At 29.4% G+C, this 17,091-nt stretch overlaps 1 protein-coding gene and 1 long non-coding RNA gene across 4 annotated transcripts in view; one reads left to right on the top strand and one right to left on the bottom strand.

Moving 5' to 3' along the window:
* Nucleotides 1-15,398, bottom strand: part of LOC129960310 (uncharacterized) — a 33,814-nt gene extending 18,416 nt beyond the window's left edge. The window contains exons 1-3 of one of the 2 annotated variants that reach the window (XR_008783572.1): nt 14,844-15,398; nt 11,321-11,382; nt 6,711-6,755 (exon numbers count right to left, since the gene is read on the bottom strand). This is a non-coding gene — a long non-coding RNA (uncharacterized LOC129960310). The remainder of the gene's footprint in view (nt 1-6,710; nt 6,756-11,320; nt 11,383-14,843) is intronic. The other variant, XR_008783571.1, reaches the window with a different exon arrangement.
* The window catches only part of LOC129960309 (NGFI-A-binding protein 1-like), a 281,783-nt gene that overhangs the window by 69,044 nt on the left and 195,648 nt on the right, over nt 1-17,091 (top strand). The window contains exon 1 of one of the 2 annotated variants that reach the window (XM_056073649.1): nt 15,600-15,786. The exons of the other annotated variant lie outside the window; for it this stretch is intronic. Coding sequence (XP_055929624.1) covers nt 15,771-15,786 — 16 coding nt within the window. The 5' untranslated portion in view covers nt 15,600-15,770. Of the gene's footprint in view, nt 1-15,599; nt 15,787-17,091 lie in introns of those variants that run through there. 2 annotated transcript variants of the gene reach the window in all.

Here is a 17,091-nt window from a genome sequence, read left to right as displayed (position 1 = left end):
TTATTGGAAATATTTCGCCATATTTTGGTTAATTTCGATCCCAGAATAATTTCAATTCCATGAAATATTTCTTCTTAACTCTACCTCAGTAATTAAAAAGGCTTAAATAATAAACTGGGGAGTTCCGATTGTTAGTTATTTCAAGTTAAAAAAAATGTTTTAAATACCATTGTTTCCTTTATATTTTTTCATTTGAAACATTTTCAAGTATTCATGTACATATAATTCATTCCTATTACGGGGGGAAAGTTCCTTTAATTCTTAATAAAAATGCAGAAAAAAAAAACTGAACTTACAAAGGAAAAAATATGTATGTTAAGTTTCCTAATGATATCTTAATTGTTACTAGATCGAATATTTTCACCTTCCCTTATACTGTCGAATTCTGTCAGTACGTTATATTGACTTTAATTGTGAATAATTCGTCCTGTAATTGTGATTATTGATACAACTTAATTTGGGTGTTATTTCTCTTAACATTAATCTAAGGATTCATCTTATCTTCAAACCATCGAGAATGATATCCCTGAAACTTTCTCACCTACTCTCCAATAAACGTCTTATTCTTCTCCCTCTACATTCTACTCCTCTTTGGTAGAGCTGAGAATGTCTTGGATGGCACTGGTGAACAATAGTTACGAAATATAGATCTATGACATGAATCTAGTATTTTTACTGTATCTATCGTGCGAATATGTATTTTGGACGCCTTTTCCCGGCCGATTGGAACAGAAACTAACACGGAACTACAGCAGTAATCATCAGATCACATACCGAGTTTCAATGATATGTCATTAATTTCTTAAGTAATTGCGTTTACATAAAATATAGACTGACAGGTAGTCAATCCTTTGACAGATTTGATTGAAAATGTGATAAGATTCTACATTTTAATTGGAACAGAAATTGGCCGCTAAGTCTGAGTTTCAAATGTTATCTAGCTATCTTTTTACGCTTCGTAGATATATATTTACTTGTATTTAGATGAATAACTTCCTATGAATGAATTTCTTTCAAAATTTGCTAGAAATCTATAAATTTAATGTTAAGTTCACAAACCAAATTTCATCCATCTAGCTCTAGGTGTTTTTGAATCATCGTATTCGCAAACAAACAGACAGACATAATGCCAAAAACGTGTTTTCGAACTCAGAGTGGTCTGAAACGTCAATCTCGAGTTCGACTTCATTCAGAGTTCGAGTTCAAAATCTCGAGTTCGAATATATTTTTCTAACAATTACAGCACTTTCACTGTATTTCATAAATGAGAAAATAAAAAAAAAAATTAAATGAATCTTCTGATTTATCATATTAACGTAACTAAAATCTAAGATATTTTAAGATTTCGTATCTCTATACTTTCTAATCTTATCTTATATCAAGAAAGCAATGAAAATAATGATTATTTCTTGCCTTTTACGATGTTCTAGTTCCTTGAATACAACATTTCATATAGCACATAATTTTAGGTAGATTAAAATGATATGTTTCTGGCTCAAAGGAGCTGTGATGAAAAAACTCTTTCTAATCATAAACAGCAAATAAAACCTTCACCAATTAATCTAAACTTAGAGAGAAGCTTGTTTTATGGGCATTAGCGAACCACATTTCGTGACTTTTCTATTTTTCCTCTTGAGTGAATGTTTAAACAGAGATTTATGAAAGAAAAAAATTGTCTGGGAATGAGACGTCATAAATGAGATGATGAGTATACGTGCAAATTTTCGTGACTCGAGAGATGAAGTAAGACCCGTTTCGCAATGCTTACTTCTGTGTCTTCGACAAAAAAAAAATAATAAAAAAAATCGTCTAATTCTTTCCCGTTTACTTCGTTGTCGCTTAATGTACGCCTACATTATCACGAATTGGAATGGAAAATTTAAGACAGAAGACATTGCGAAAATCTTTATCACCTTGAAGCAAAAACAACTATAGAAAGTGATTTATGTAATATCCATCTTTTTTATTTATAGTTTTTATTGGTTTTGATGAAAAACTATTCTAAAACTTCGATTGATTCCTTCTAATTTCGATTTTCATTGCTTGATATAAGATTACACTGTTAAGAACAAGAAAATAAAAATTAATATGGATTTTATGAAGACCTCTATCCTTTGTAAAATAAAAAAAAATATAGAGAGTGATTTATGTAATATCCATCTTTTTTATTTATAGTTTTTTATTGGTTTCGATTAAACACTATTCTAAAACTTCGACTGATTCCTTCTAATTTCGATTTTCATTGCTTGATATAAGATTACACTGTTAAGAACAAGAAAATAAAAATTAATATGGATTTTATGAAGACCTCTATCCTTTGTAAAATAAAAACAAATATAGAAAGTGATTTATGTAATATCCATCTTTTTTTATTTATAGTTTTTTATTGGTTTCGATTAAACACTATTCTAAAACTTCGACTGATTCCTTCTAATTTCGATTTTCATTGCTCGATATAAGATTACATTGTTAAGAATAAGAAAATAAAAATTAATATGGATTTTACGAAGACCTCTGTCCTTTGTAAAATAAAAACAAATATAGAAAGTGATTTAAGTAATATCCATCTTTTTTATTTATAGTTTTTATCGGTTTCGATTAAAGACTATTCTAAAAATTCGACTGATTCCTTCTAATTTCGATTTTCATTGCTCGATGTAAAATTAAATTTTTTAGAATTAGAAAATAAAGATGGATTTTACTAAGACCTCTATCCTTTGACAAATAAAAAAAAATCAAGGAGGGAGGTATTTATTTCTGATTTTTTTCCCTTCATTTTGTACTCAAGAAAAGTTCAGAATTACTACAGAAATTTTTGTTAGAAATTACAGTAGTACTTTATTAAATCCAAAATGCGGCTTGTAAAATGGTAGTAAAACAAAATGTGAAGAGGAAATGGAGCCGTCTTAAATTTCTTGCTACAATTAAAGGATTTAAGATCTATCATTTCATTTACCATATGCTTAAAGTCTTCATAAATTTAAGCCAAGAAAATTTTCTAATGGGAAATTTTAATGAGAGGAGAATTAACTGAGTTTCATAATAAAAATAAATGTGCACTAATTGATGCGTTGAGTTATTTTGCTTTGGGATTTCAACTTGCCTGATCAATTTGCATTTGAATAAAATCCGATTATAACGATTGTACAGTTTAATGGGAAAAAAAGGTGTGACGAAATATAACTAGGAATTTTCGAAGACTGCTCTAAAATGAAAGATTTGATTCATAAAAAGAAAGTTAAATCTCTTGAACTATGATAATTCTAATTACTATATGTATTTACTCCTCGAGAAGGAGATTTTTAGTGCCAAAATAAAAGACATTGAAGTTTTACGATATGTTGATTATTAAACACAATTTAAATATATAAAACTATATTGTATTTTATAATACATTTCTTTAGCTTTCTTTTATTGCAAATGTTCAAAAATATATCTTATTTTTCCAGTTCTCAGCCATGAAAATTTCCATCTCCACGGATCTAAGATACATTTTAATTTTTATCCCTTCCCCTTCAAGTCCTAGATTACGAGGAAAAGAAGGATACGGTTAATTGTATTCTCGTGATAATACAGTCATTAGCTATCAGTGAATGGTTGTTTGCAATTTTTCAGTGCTGTGTTTGCCTAATTTGATATACATCACTGAATTGTGATTAAATACTAATTAAAAGTCAAAAACCAAACCAACATTTGTATAATTATTTTATACTAACTATTTCAAGGATTTTATTTGGAGATTCCGCTATGTTTTTGTGCTTTTTTTTTCAATAAACCAAATATATTAGTTTTTTCAGAAATACACATTTTTCTGCAAACTAAGATATTATGAAGCAATATCAAATTGATAAAATTGCTGAATAATCCCATGAATGTTTTCGGGAACGCCCCCATGTTCTCGCTTTTTTTCTTTCGATGAAGGATAAATGAAGATTGTCTTCTTTCGCCAAATCAAGAGAATTTGTTATACCTTGAAACTCATATCTTTCTATACCTGTAAGCTTTTGAGTGAGTCAATTAAAATATTAAGTTTCACCGTTTGATTCGTTTCTCTATCTGCAAACTGTGCATCAAAAACTAATTACGCTAAATTCCAGCATGACTAAATCTTGCTATGTATTCTTTTACTGACATTTCTACAAATTTTCCAAAAATTCAAGAAATGAAAACTTTTAATTTCCTAGATTTCCTACACAGCATCAGCATTTTGGATACTAAGACATTCGAATAGCACAGCTGGTTAAACCATAATAAGAATTTAGAAACCTGAACATTTCATGCTTTTACTTGGAATTCTTTGAGAATCTCAAAATAAATTATTAATGAATAACATAAAAATGAGCAAACTTCTATTTGATAAAGAAATTTTTAAAAAAGCCAGTGAAAATTTTTAAAAAAAAAACTTAAAGCCTCATTTCAAAAAACATCTATAAAATTTTTGGAAGATGAATTTTATTTGGGAAATATAAACATTTAATGCTCTGGCTTAAAGTCAGAAAACATCTCTAGTTATTCATTTCGTCGAAGATTTTTGAAAGTTACTTCCTTCAAGACCTCCATCCCTGCGTGCAAGTTTCCCTTAAATAGACCCTGATTTGCATTCAAAAACTCTATTAAAAGCTATTATCCGGACCAAAAAATTGATAAGGATTCAGTAAGAAATTTTAAAGCATCAGTGCCTAGTTAAGAGATGATACATTGATTTACTGCACGCAAAGATATTGATCGCAACATCACACATTCATTCTCCCCAGCAAAGTACTATGTTATCTCTATTACACGATTCACTGTACAAATACGTATTTTTTTAAAATGTGGCTTCGACACCGCATTGTTGACGTGCGAGATTTGCACAGGCCTTGGAGTGAAGACTAGCGTACTACCTAGTGTTTATTTAGGAAGAGGACATCAGTCAACTTTTTGCAGACTAAAATTTTCCAAGTTCCGCAGAAAAATAGCGATTAAACCATTTAAATTATATACTTTTATTACAGAAAAGTAGATAAAGCTCATGATTAAAGCTTTGTAATGTCTGTTAAAATAAAAACTGTTCGTAGAATAATTGGTATAAAATCAGTCAAGTAACTTAATTATCGGTGGAGATCTAGCACTAGTTACATTTTTGAAACTTACTTATTATTATTTTTTTCGCTTCCACATGCATGCTGTGTTGCTATACTAAGCAAGTTTTTCCTCCATCATATAAGAGATCTTATCATGCAAATTATAAGCTTTTATTGTTTTCTTCCTTCTGTCATACAGAATCTATGTGATCTACGTTATCTATCATCAAGTGGGATTCAAACAATATACCGAGCATTTTCCTGTCATTCATATGATAAATACTTCAATTTTTCTGTCATCTGTCACTCATTCAAAGAAAGTACTAATATGTTTGGTTAATCACAAGTTAAATTATTTACTTTATTTTTATTGTCCATGATTTTAAATCCGGAAGTATGTCAAATGGCATCGAAAAAAAAACCTAACTTCTTTCATGCCAAATTTTAATGGAAAATTGTTTGATAGAAGTAATTATTAGTTTTGATCAAAAATAATCATAGTAATCATTCTTATCTGTTATAACCAAGTCAAACATATTCAGCACGAATTACTTTTTATTTCTAAATCCATCCAGATTTCATAATATTAGAATATTAAGATACAACAATTCTGACTGAAAAAAAATTAATTAGCCTACAATAACTTTTTTCAAAACTTTGGCAATTTTTATCAGTTTTTTCTACGAAATATATATTTTCTTACTTATTCAATATCAAAAATTCTCTTCAGAGCAATCAAGAATATCTTTTTGATTGTAAATGAAAAAAAAACCAATTTTTTTAATTCAGGGATTTTTTAAACAATGGAAAGTGATTCCTTATGATGACTGTAAATAATACGAACAGAGTTTTTGTCAATTGCTTCAAAAAGATTTATCGCAACAATTTTGTCAAAATCTTTTATCGGTCTATTTCAGGCCCTTATGTTTAATTTTCATTTAGAGCAAACTATTAAATATTTATTTTTGCAGTCATTAAGGTGAAAAATCAGATAATTACTCTTTGCGTGATGTTTCTTCTAAATTTTTTGTTTAAATCTTTTTATTGCTGCAAATTTATTTTCAACATTGATAAAAATAATTGAATTGAGTTCTAAATCCAGTTTTAGGTCAAGTCTGAATTGAGTATACATATTCAGTCAAATGTCCAAATGACTTGTATTTCTAAGATAGATTGATTTTAGAGAAATTCAAAGACTATTTTTTTTCTTCATTTTCTTAACTTTCCCAAGAAAATTTAAAATAGTGAAAAAAATAAGTTCATCATCAAGATAATGTAAAATTGCTTTGTAAAATTTATAACTAGAAATTAAGCAAAAATTACTTTCTTCTTCTTCTGGAATTCTTGCAACATTCACTAATTATATCATCTTGAAATTATTTATATAATTTATATAACAGTTCTAAGAACCACTTCTGGAATTCATGCAACATTCACTAATTATATCATCTTGAAATTATTTATATAATTTATATAAGAGTTCTAAGAACCACTTCTGGAATTCATGCAACATTCACTAATTATATCATCTTGAAATTATTTATATAATTTATATAAGAGTTCTAATAACCATTGTAAAAATCGCCGAGGAACGAACAAATTTTAAGTAAAAATGAATACGAAAATGAAATCTAAATGAATACTTACTGTTCTATTCATATCATAGAAACTCTTCTCTCCAATATTTTGTGCCTTTTAAAAATGAAATAATTTTGTACTACTTTTATTGCATGAAAAATGACGAAATGAATAATACATGAAAGATTTTAATCGCTTTTGACCTTGAAATTTTCAAAATGCATACCTCTCTTGAAACACCTTGAATACTTAAATAGAATTATCTTTTGGTTTTAATCAGAATTTGCACGTCTATTGTCCTAGATTTGATTTTAAAAGCGAAGAGTGACCTATTACAATACGAATAACACATGAAAGATTTTAATCTCTTTTGACCTTGCAATTTTCAAAATGCATACCTTTCTTGAAACACCTCGAATACTTTAAATAGAATTGTCGTTTGGTTTTAATCAGAATTTGCACGTCTAATGTCTTAGATCCGATTTGAAATGCGAAAAGCGACCTATGACACATGTTTAAGAAAACTTTGTATATTTAGTTAAAGGATTAAATTGCCGGAGACCTAAATCATGTTCTTGAGAATAATAATTTTGTATTTCAATTGGCAAGTCCTTCCAGACATGCTTTATAATACTTTCAATATCTTTTTTTTAAAAAAAACAAATGAAAATTCAATTGTGGCCAACCTAAGATCTCATGCTTCAAGTGATTAATTTGAAGTTTAAGCTATCACTTTTTCTATATTTTCCAGCGAAAAATGCATACTTTCTACTGAGATCAGATTTGGGATAAAAAAAAAAATGCTTGAAAATATTCATCTAGTAAGTTTATCCCTCCACAAAGAGCCAAGATGAGTCTTGATTTTTTTTTATGTCATCAAACAAAAAAACTAGCTCCCGAAAAAAAAAGTATAATTATTTTAATGCTGAAAACTATAAAAGAAATGTTGACAATGACTTGCTAACACAATATTATTCTGACACCCCCTAATTTTTAATATGATTTCTTATTATTTTTATATGTCTTAGCTTTTAATATGGTTTCTGATATGCCTTGTGCATTTTTTTTCGTGAATTCACCATCATTAAAAGTGCCAGAATGAATTTATATAGAAATATATGAAACATGCCGCATAAATTCATAATTTTTACCAAAAAATATAAGTAGGAAGAATTATTTCAAGCATTTTCTTGTATTCAATCGGTTCCACTTTTCGTTTGAAGTGATAACATTCTTATTATTCATCCCAAATTTACAATAGCTTTTAATGTTTTTGCTGCTTATAACATTCATTCTTCCGTGTTCCTTAAGTCATGGCAGAATTACTTTTTCCCAGTTTATATGACTTATAAAATTGAGCAAAAACTACTATTTTTTATAAATTTCTGTACTAATAATAAAGAATAAAGTTCTAAATAAGAATAAAATTGAGAGTTCTTTTGTTGTTTTCATGTAACTCGATTTCCTCGAAATATACACAGCTTCCGAAAAGGCAACTTTTCATGCATTTATTTAAAATAACTTCATAAAGTATTTTCAGTGTCTGCATCAATAATTTAGCTTGAAGTTATCAATTACTTTTGTTATAAAAAATTCATATTTAAATAATCAAAAAGTAGGGAAAAAATCCATGAAAGAAAAGACTCAAAAATTAATTTGAAAAAGGCGAATTTTTTAACTATAACTTTAAACATTGAATGAGAGATTATCGCTTTATATTATTTAAACTAGTCTATCGTAAATCTTCAATGAAGAAATTATTAATATCCTGTACATTTACATCCTGGAATCTCAGTATTATGAAGAACTAAAGAATCGCAGAGAAGAAAAATGAAACAACTAACGTTTTCTATTTTAGTTTACACATTGAATTTGAAATTTCCTCAACCCGAATTTACTTATCTTTAAACTTCTTACAAAATGTTTCAATTTTTTCTATATGATACTTTTTAAAGAAATGTCTAATCCATTATCTTTTGTGTTGCAAGTTATGAATTGAAATCAGCTATAAATTTACTCAAACAGGATTTACTTCAGCTTTTAACACATAAATCTTTATAAAGTTATTTACAAAATTACAGCAGTTTTTGCTATGGATTCTCACTTTCTTAAGAAATACCTCATTTGAAAGCTTTTTTGTTGCAGGCAATGGACTGAAATTAATTATAAAAATTTATTTATGATAACAGTAATTCCTTTCCAGAAATTATCTTAAGCGCGCGTCAATTAAAAAAATTCCATTCAATGTTTGAAAAAAAAATATTCACCTTTAAGTCAAGGTAATTATAAAGAAATTTTATGAGTATCCGCAAATTTCATGTAAGGTGATTAACAAAACAACTGAAAGAATTTTTACATTCAGTTACTTATAGATACTCATAGGATTTAGAAAATGCTACTCATATTCTTCTGGTTAAAAAAGTATAAAAGTATTCTTTTATTTATAGAAATCATATTCATCGTTTTCTTTTATGTATGCGACTTACAAGTGTTAGAAAAATATTATTTGTTCACAGTAACATTTTTGAAAATTTCCTTCTTACTTCAATACTTTTAAGTAAATGCCTAGAATCAAACGCAATAGAATAATAACACTATGAGAACTTTGCAACGACAGCTGTTTTCATATTTTTAGCTAACTCTTAAGTTTATAAAATTTATATGAAGCTCAAAAAATACTTATCTTTCTAAAATAAAAAAGTAAAGAAAGAGTTCATGCTTTGGTGAATTTTCACCTTCTTTCAATGAGCCATACTTTTTTAGTTTTGTTTTCTTTCTTGCTTACATTTCTTTAATCTTTTTTTACTTGTTTTTATAGCCAAGTAACGGTACGAATTTGAAGTCGTTTTGGAACAGACAATTGTATTAATTTTATTACAGAAGTCTTAAAAAATGCATTCCATCTTTCTTACACGCACATTCACGTGTTTCGATTTTTTTTTCCGGTTTATAACTATTATTCACCACAATTAACAGCTATTGTTTTAATTCCATTGTAGAAACGTTAAGAAACGCATATCGTTATGTAGTCACAGATTTCTTTCTCTTTTTTTTATGTCTATACCATCTCAGCATTGTAGACTGATACAGTCACAGCTTTATCTGCGAATCGCTGAATTATTCTTTTGTAAATTGTCTTTATGTGACAGTTATAGGTATAGATGTAGAGAAATATAGTTAACATAGTGTGTCTCAAAGATTAATTTATAAGTGACACCTCACCTGAAAAAGTCTCGAATTTTGTCTTACTTTCTGTTGAATAACAAGTTTAAACTCAATGGTTATAAGTATATGTAAGTTTAAGTAATACCAACGAATTTTTAAATTATATAAATAAATCTGAAGATTTTCTTTAATTGAGCTATGTTTTTTTGTCATGTAAATTTCATCAATTTACATGACATGTTTTAATGAAAATGCATATTAGAAAATGCATCTATCGAAATTCAAAACTATTAAATAATCGACAATTGTGATTTTGAAAGAGTCTAGACATTAACATCAACATCAACTGATTTATAAATCTTCAGTTTTGATTCAAATATTCCAGCGTAGCAACTTACAAAAATATAAACAGCAAAACTTCAAAGTTTATTTTAAGCAAGCATATAGCATAAAACATTTCAGGCGTTATTTTTATCCGAATCGTTGAATTCTTTCTATATGTAAGCGAAGTTCGTACATAGAATCCAGCTTGTTGATCTAAAAAATACATAACTTACGCATTGCTTTAATATTAACATGAAATAAACTTAATGAAATGTTGGTAAAATCACTTTAAAATTTCGATGGATATGCAAGATTGATTATTACAAAGCTTTAGTACTGAAAGCATTGTTTTTAGTAGAAATCTTCGATTAAGAAAAAAACTGAAATGCCTTGATCTCCTAAGATATTTCTTAGAATGCGTAAGAAAGTGCAAATAATGCTTTCCAGTTGGATTTTTCCTTAAATATTAAAACCTAAAAATGTAGTCCAAGGAAAAATAGTTCCTATATTGTCATGCACACACATAACAATTGTACATAAATCATTGCCCAAAAGGTGATTTTCTGCCCCTTTTTTGCAATCAAATCACATGAAAAACGCAAAAGATGCATTTCAGTCAGTAATCATATCCAAGTTATAATAAAATTATGATTAGCGAAATAATATTTCCATTCAAAAAGTTAGTATTATGGCTAACATTTTAAAAATATGTTTTCCATCGGGGGGAAATTGCCTTGTTTAAATTGCTTTTAAGCCATCAGCTTTCAAAGTTTCTGACAACAAACAAAGTAATCCGTTCACAAATTTCTGAAAACGTTGACTCTGTTATTAAAAAGATTGTCCATTTTTTTAAAAACTTCTATTTGAGATAAACTTTGAAATTAACTTTCTGAGAAACTGGTCTGGTTTTATTTAATCCACGATATTAAGTTAAAGCAAATACGATTATCTTCGCATTATTTCGAAGAACAGTATAAGCCAATATTTATCGGATGTAGCCATTTAGTAACATGATAAATACGTTTTCACTTAGTATTGCATTATACGTTGACGCTGCTTACAAACTTTAAAATTTTTTATTCACATCGTTGCGATTTATCTCTCTATAAAGTTTAGAATTAATCTCCCATGTCAATGGGTTATTGACCTATCTACTAAAATATAACTATAGATTAAAAGCATATAATTACCTTTATCCATAATACTGAAATTATATGGAAAAAAATCCTTTAGATCCAAGATTTCACATTTTCTGCAAAAGAATTTCAAGAACTGATAAGAGTATTATTTAATACCAAACATGCGGTATACCATGCAAGCATGCACTGAGGTACCCAACCTCAAGATCTAATGTAAGGGCTATGAACTGCGGAATACTTCCTTGAGAAGTGCAGAACCTAAAGGTGAATAGCTTCTAAGGGAACCTGGCGGTGACAACCGTCTTTGCACCTAGTGCGAACGGGGTGCGAGGGGCCCCCCAGTATCGGATGGTAGGCACTAGAGCCCCCCTGGTATACGGAAGAGAGGTGTCTTTTTTTATAAGGGCAGCTGCTTGTGCAAATACTTCCTGTATTGAGTCCGATGAACCCTTTCGTTGCAATTCTCATATTGTGCCGGATAGACTTCGCATAGCGAAGCATATTGCTGATAGTAACGTCAAGTAAACATCAACTTCTCACTTTTAGATAACTTTTTAAAAGTTTCTATAATTCGCATGGGCGCTTGTTCAGAGTTTAAAGTAAGTTTTAAAATTTGTTGATGTTTCGCGAAATTAAAAATATTATCAAAATTAGAGTCTTCAACAAAGGTGAATGAACTTTCTTTTCTTTTTCTTCTTTTAATATTAAAGGAGATGGCTACAAGAAGGCACTTTCATTACATCTTTCACCTGCAGTATTTTCAGGACGTATTAAAACTTGAAGCTATGATCATAAAAGTAATTTTAGAAATGCTCGTTGATGCATAGGAGACTATTGCCTGCATCATTCTGCTCAAAATTAGAAATTATTTTGCATTCAGTTTCGTAAAATGATGTGAGTATGCGATAAAATTCAGAAATAGTTTGAAGCAAATTCAGATATTTATCACTTGCTCACATAATTTCTTGGCAAATAAATTCAAATAGAAGTATGATTAAGAGTTCCGTGAACAAGGGAATAAAAACAAAGTTGTGTCCATGAAAAAGTTATAAAAGCTTAAAAAAAAACTTCGAGAAAAGTAGATGCGAAACTACACCACGTTTTTAAAATCAGAACTCGTTTGGATGTCTTTACAACTGATTTTTCTTTTTTTTTTCTATTGATAATTTTGTTTAATATTTCTTCCCTGTTCTATTCAATATTTTCGTCTATTGTTCTTATTGAGCATCTGCCTGTAAAAATATTCTCTCACAAATTTATATCAAGTATAAAAAAATGTTTTGAATCATCTTTTTATTTTGCATTTATTACTAATAATCTCCTATTTAAATGCAGTTAAAAGAAAACTAAATTCGTTTCAGAGTTGTGGTTGCAGTACTTTGCATTCAGCAATTAGTTGCAAAAACTGCAGTAACTTTAGAGCATCATATTACAGAAGTGTGCAAAAACAATTTAGAATTTTCAGTCTTTCTTCTTAATAGCATTATTAATTAGTTTAAGTTTACGACTCATTTAATTTTCTTAATAAGTTACTAATTTACTAATAAATTTTGCTCGTAGATATTAAATTCTTATTAAGTTACTTGAGATGAAGGTCACACATTAAAAATAGGACGTAAATGTTCCTTGGAAACGGAATTCCGAATTTTTAAATAAATTATTATATAAAACTATATCTACATGAAAGTAACATTGGATCATCTTTGCTTTGGCAAAAACAAATTGTTTTGAGGTGAAACAACTTAATCTTCCAGCCTGTCTAGTATAAAATAAGCTATTTGAATTCCTTGAATCTGAATGATGTATCTTACTTCTCAAAATTTGATCTAACACCTTCTGGCATTATTAACTTTATAATTGTTTTTATAACTAAAAAGAAATGAACATGTTTCACTGAGTAAATTATTTCTTTTTAATTTTTTTGTTTTAAGCAGAACAGTCAAGTTAGTCCATCTATCACAAGCATATGAGTATCCAAGTTTTTAATAAATCACATTTCTTGATATTTTTGTTTATTAAAACGAAAACTCTGAGATTTCTTTTTTTAACTTAAGAAGTGTTAGTTTGTGCATTAAAATTATTTCTTAATTTTTTTAAATTTTGCTTCTGATTTGTCCTTTTGCGTCTGTGAAAAGATTAAACTTAGTATGGGGAAAATGCATGCTTACATACAAATAAATAAATAAATAAAATAAAATAAAGCGGGAAAGAAAAAAAATCCTTATCATGCTATCTGAAGGTATCAAGAAGTGGCTAAAATAGTTTTTTTTATTTTAACATTTTGTTTTTCATCACCATGTTTTCGTGCTTATTTGAATATATTTTTTCAGGATTGATTCGTTAAATTCTGTTAATGAAAACTAACCACTACATATCTTCATCATTTCATTATCATTAACATTTCTTAAAATTTCAGCTTTCTATTAAGTAATGTATCTTGCGTTGCTTTTTACTATCTAGCTGAAACTTTTAAAACTGCATAGTATAAAATCTCTCACATATATTTTTCCTGACATGAAAAATTAGAATTTTAAGCTTATTTTAAATATACACATTCTTACAACACATAAAAAAGAAACATGCACTTACCTGGAAAGATAAACTTATAGCACTATATATTTAATTTGTTCTCACTAAATTATTTTAGACTTACTTCATAGTTTTTTTATATATAATTTTACTCTTACTTGCTACATACTTTTGCTTTTCTAAACATATTTTGCTTTTAAATGAGTGGGGGGTCAATTGGTTGGAGACAAACTATTTTTGGAAATCAGAATGCATATATCAAAAATATTAACAAGTTTAAAATCCGTTTTACGGCAAGGAAAAACGAAAGTTTCGGCAGTTGTGCTAAATGACTGAGGTTCTTTGAGCTGCCAAAAATGCTTTATTTATTTATGAGGAATAGCCTGTTTTACAACTATTAAGTTTTTTAACTTCCGTAGAACTTCGAAATATGAAATAAGTACAAAAAAAAAGACATACTCATCCTAGAAAAAGGCAGTTTCTCACAAGTTTAAACTAACCAGCATTTAAAAACTTAGTTACGCTAAATTCCTCTTGTAATATAGGAAAAATGCTGAAAATTATTAGTTATTATGAGAAGAATTCTGAAAAAACTGCATAATTATGCTATGCGTCATTTTTGCCATTAATTCACTTTTAATGATTATCAAAATAGTCAAAAGAATTAAGGACAACCAGAATCAAAAGCTAGAAAAAAATAATGAAAAGCCATTTTAGCCGCAACAATCGAACGAATAAAAAGACCTATCAGTTTGATACAATCAAGTGCACTCGCATGGAATAATATTATTTGTTATTAAGAATAAAAATAACTCTTACGGCGCTTTTTCTTAATCTTTTGACCACATAGGAATCAACATCTTATGTCAACAAGCATTCTACTGTTTGGTTAAATGATGAAGCCTAAGTCTAAATAGCAGCAGAAACAGTTCAAAACACTGGCAGTACCATAGACTTTTACTTAACACCTGCATTTAATTGCCGATGGAATGAACCAAAAATCGTTACATTTGATTTGACTGAAAACAAATCCAAACTAACTTACCAAAAATTAGTTCTTTGCATATGTTTGGAAAACTAAGATAAATTAATAGCTCAAACAGAGCTAAAGAATCCACCAAAAAAATATGGGTCCCTAAAAACTCTATACTAGGAGGTTTTAGCAAGGAAACTGATTCACGGCCAAATGTCTTGACCAGACCGGCTACGGAACTACCTTGCAACTACCTACCGGCTCCCGGTTTTAGAAACTACAGAAGCAGATCCTTAAAGCAAACCATCCAAACTGGCCGATCAACTTTTCTCAACTGTCAAGTATACAGATGATGCGTTTCAGAGAAATGCCAGTACCACCCACATCCCAATGGATGATGCGCCGAAAACGAGCCCTACAAGCAACGGAATCTCAGCGAAAGGACGGTCCACAACAGCAAGAAGGACGGTAAAAAAAGTCAGCGAAAGCTTGCCATTATTTTTTTGTGGCAGAGGCGGCCGTCAGAATCGATCGCGCCATAAAAATCGCAATTCTCTCCTGTAGGGGGATGGTTCTTGCGCAGACGCTGATCTTCGCTGCCTTTCTTTTCTATACTGCCGCACACAAAACAAGCAGTGCGCGCATTTCTTTACTTCCACGCCCTCCTCTCGCTTTACGTCAGTGATCATCTCTGGCCCCTCTCTCCCCACGTGACCCGGGACACCCAATGGTACACCCGCGACACTAGGGCCCTCTATTGACGAAGAGAGACAAACCTTGCCGACCCCCCACGCTCACATTTTTCAACAGCGACCCCTTTTCGATTGCGGGTTTCAGTCGAAGCCCGGCTCGCCTAGCAGACGGTTGGTGTGTCGACGCGCTCCCGTTTCTTCATTGGTTGCGGCCACTACTTCCTTTTCATCATTCGCCAACACTGGACACTGGGTGACCTTCTCTAGTCAGCAGACCCCCCCTTTGATTGTGAATGGAGTTACTGCTATGATCGTCAACAAAAGTAGGTGGTTCCTTCTCGTAATCCTCTCTTCCTCACATCCCTCGCGAAAACTTGCGATGACCGTGGGTCAGTTTGGACTTGGCGATTTTTAGGGGATTTCGGACTTTGCCGCCGCGAGTGCTCCCATGCAGCACTGGACCGATACGGATACGGACTTGTGCGGAAACTTTGCGAAATGTGTCGGGTTGTGACCGCAAATTGAATCTTCTTAGATTCGTAAGAAGAATTTGGATTTTTTTTTACTGTGTTATTGAACTTCAAGAAGGACTTGTATTTTTTTCTCCGATTGGACTTAATGCAATCGAGAAGGGATTGTCAAAATGGAATGCTTGGCTCCTAAAGTAACAAAGCGGTCTTTAAAAAAGACGAAACATCAAAGTAATGTAATTTTTTTATGAAATTATTGAATTATTTTTGTTTTCTTAGAAATTATCCGTTGTGTTACGATTAACCTCCGTGCTGTTATATACCAACATAATTACAAGTAAATATTGTAAAGAGGGACTTAGAGCGAAAGAATATGTAGAACTTAGTAACCATTATATTTTTAAAAGCGAAATAATTTATTTTGTCTTTTTACTTAAATATTAATAAATCACTATCGAAGTTGGCTTTTTTAAAAATTATTTTGCATTTATAACTTTTAATTGATATAATCGAATTCTTTTTGAAAACTTCTATGATTTCAACTTTGTTTCTTACAATTTCGAGAACTTAAGAATAAACATTAGAATTTCAGAAAAATGGATTCTTTAGAGCTTGTAATTTAAAAAGAATTAGAAGAAATTTTAAAAATTCATGAATTTAAGTTACCGATCTTCAGTTTTATTGAAGTAGTTTCTATTGAAAACTATCGTGCAAAAACTATTTCTTAAAACTCACAAACTGAAGTTGTGCTGTGATTCATAAGTTTAACTAAAATTCAATTTTAGAATTTTGGCGTTGAACTTAGTATTATTACAACTTAAAAAATATTTTTGTATGCGAATTGAATAAATATTATTCCTGCATTCTTTTATTTAATCGCTAAAATATTCTAATTTCATTTATACTTTATATTATAAATAAAAAAATGTAAATTTTATACAAGAAGTAAAAGTATATTACTTCTTGCTGAAACGACCAAACTTTTTTTTTCTTTAATAGTTTTTATCTTCATTTACGAAATATTTCTAAGCGCATTGCTAAAACCACTTTAATATTTTTTAATCAGTAGATAACTATTTTCTAAATAATATACTTTATTTAAACTGAAATGCGATATTTTAATTTAACTTGCTTTTTTCCCGTTATATGTATTTTCTT

Source organism: Argiope bruennichi, chromosome X2, assembly GCF_947563725.1.
Source record: "Argiope bruennichi chromosome X2, qqArgBrue1.1, whole genome shotgun sequence".
Taxonomy (NCBI): domain Eukaryota; kingdom Metazoa; phylum Arthropoda; class Arachnida; order Araneae; family Araneidae; genus Argiope; species Argiope bruennichi.
Note: the sequence above shows the minus strand (reverse complement) of the source record. Positions and strands in the feature narration are given on the sequence as shown.